General features: G+C 43.6%; 1 protein-coding gene across 1 annotated transcript in view; it reads right to left on the bottom strand.

Annotated features, from left to right (window-relative positions):
• Positions 1-837: 837 nt before the first annotated feature.
• Positions 838-2,153, bottom strand: part of LOC123166926 (diacylglycerol O-acyltransferase 1-2) — a gene marked incomplete at its 5' end in the record, with an annotated part of 8,046 nt that continues 6,730 nt past the window's right edge. The window contains 2 exon segments of the mRNA XM_044584751.1: positions 838-1,594; positions 1,672-1,725. Coding sequence (XP_044440686.1) covers positions 1,487-1,594; positions 1,672-1,725 — 162 coding nt within the window.

Here is a 2,153-nt window from a genome sequence, read left to right on the forward strand (position 1 = left end):
CGTACGCTCTCTCAAGCACGAGCCTTTCGCTCATCCAGAACTCATATGGCACACACTTTACATCCAAGAGGCGAACCAAATTCAATCAATTGGATGAGTCAGCATCGATTGACCATGCTGCAGTTACACCATTCGAACACAAAGACTCTAGGTCAGGTTTACATGAGTCAACTTTCACACACCAAAAAAAAGTTACATGAGCGGCAACTAGCTCGCAGTTGTTGCTACATTATTCTTTCCAGCAACGTCGATACACAACAACAACGTGATGGGGCCATGCAGTCAGTCCTATGTACGTACGCTCTCTCAAGCGCGAGCCTTTCGCTCATCCAGGCCTCGTACTACACACACTTTACATCTAACAAGGCAAACCAAATTCAATCAATTGGATGAGTCAACCTCAGTTGACCATGCTCCAGTTACATCATTCGAACGCAGAGACTATGTCAGGTTTACATGAGACAGTTTTGTCGCTACATTATTCTTTCAAGCAACATCGGTACACAACAACAACGTGATGGGCTTATGTAGTCAGTCCTATGTACGTACACTCTCTCAAGCATGAGCCTTTCACTCATCCAGACCTCATACGGCACACACTTTACATCCAACAAGCAGTTACACCATTCGAACATGGAGACTCTAGGTCAAGTTTATATGAGCCAGCTTTCACACACAAAAAAAAGGTTTACATGAGCAACAAAACTGCCTCTCAATTGTTGCTATATTATTCTTTCCAACAACGTCAGTACACAACAACGTGATGGGGCTATACAAAGAGTACTATGTACGTATGCTCTCTTAAGCGCGAGCCTTTCACTCATCCAGACCTCGTACTTTACATCCAACAAGGCGAACCAAATTTAATTAATTGGATGAGTCAGCTTCGTTGACCATGCTGCAATTACACCATTCACACAGACTCTAGGTCAGGTTTACATGAGCCAACTTTCACATACCAAAAATAAGGTTTACATGAACAACAAAACTGCCTCGCAATTGTTGCTCCATTATTCTTTCCACCATGTTGCTACATTATTCTTTCCAGCAACGTCGGTACACAACAACTGACAGGACTATGCCGTCAGTACTATGTACGTAAGCACTCTCAAGCGCTCGCCTTTTCGCTCATCCAGACCTCAAAGGCAAGTTGCGTCATACGGCACATACACTTTATATCCAACAGGGCATCATGTACATAACTCTGATGGCACGTGAACCGAAAAGTATACACAAAACACATGTGGCAGATCGTGTTATCTTCGGCTTCATCACTGGGGTATCTTCGGTACGCACCCTGGACGGCATATCATACATTTGGAACGCAGTGAGCTAACTGGAACGGATTGGAACATATCATGCTGACAAACTTGGATTCGTAGCATAGCAAGCTCTAACAGCCCATGGCCAAACATTAAGGAGGCCGCCCCTCCATTGCCTCGGGCCAATTTGCTTCGGACGATCTGTGTGCACTTCTAAAACAGAACTAGCCATTTGTCTGAGCCTGTCTGTTCATGACATCGTGGTAGTACAAGAGAACACACATTGGTTGCCCAACTATGCTGAAGAAGAACCAAAATATCATGTTGCCCACCTGTCAAGTTCAACAGGGCTCGATGCGTCAGGGGAAACAATGGAAGACGGAGAAATTTTGCAGTGAGCATGGCATACCATTGTGTTCTTGAACTTGTCTTGAAGATATTTCGTCAAGAATAGCAGGGGAATCTGGGAACGACGGACATGAACATCAGTCAAATGATACAAGTGGATATGTAGAGATACCGACAACAGCAGTCTAGAATAACTAAACAGATACCAATCACAAATTTGCGTAGTAACAGCTCATCAGATTTAAAGCAACAATGGGGCTGATCCTACACCGACATATGGACACCGGCCCCCTGCCCAGTGATGGCCCAAGAGCAGTGCTACCTGTCATAGTGTCGGGCCTGAACAACAGCCAAAATCTGCCTTTTGTAATGAATCCAATAGGCATAGGCATGTATATGGGCTGTTATTGTCAAATAAGCTGCAGTGTTGCTATCCCTAAGTCTTGATACACAGATTTTTTTGCATGTGACAAATTTTATGTACTAAATTGTCTATTGTTTATATGCTAGACTATCTTTGTTTTTTTTTTTTCTGAATTTTCA

This window comes from Triticum aestivum, chromosome 7D (assembly GCF_018294505.1).
Source record: "Triticum aestivum cultivar Chinese Spring chromosome 7D, IWGSC CS RefSeq v2.1, whole genome shotgun sequence".
Taxonomy (NCBI): Eukaryota; Viridiplantae; Streptophyta; class Magnoliopsida; order Poales; family Poaceae; genus Triticum; species Triticum aestivum.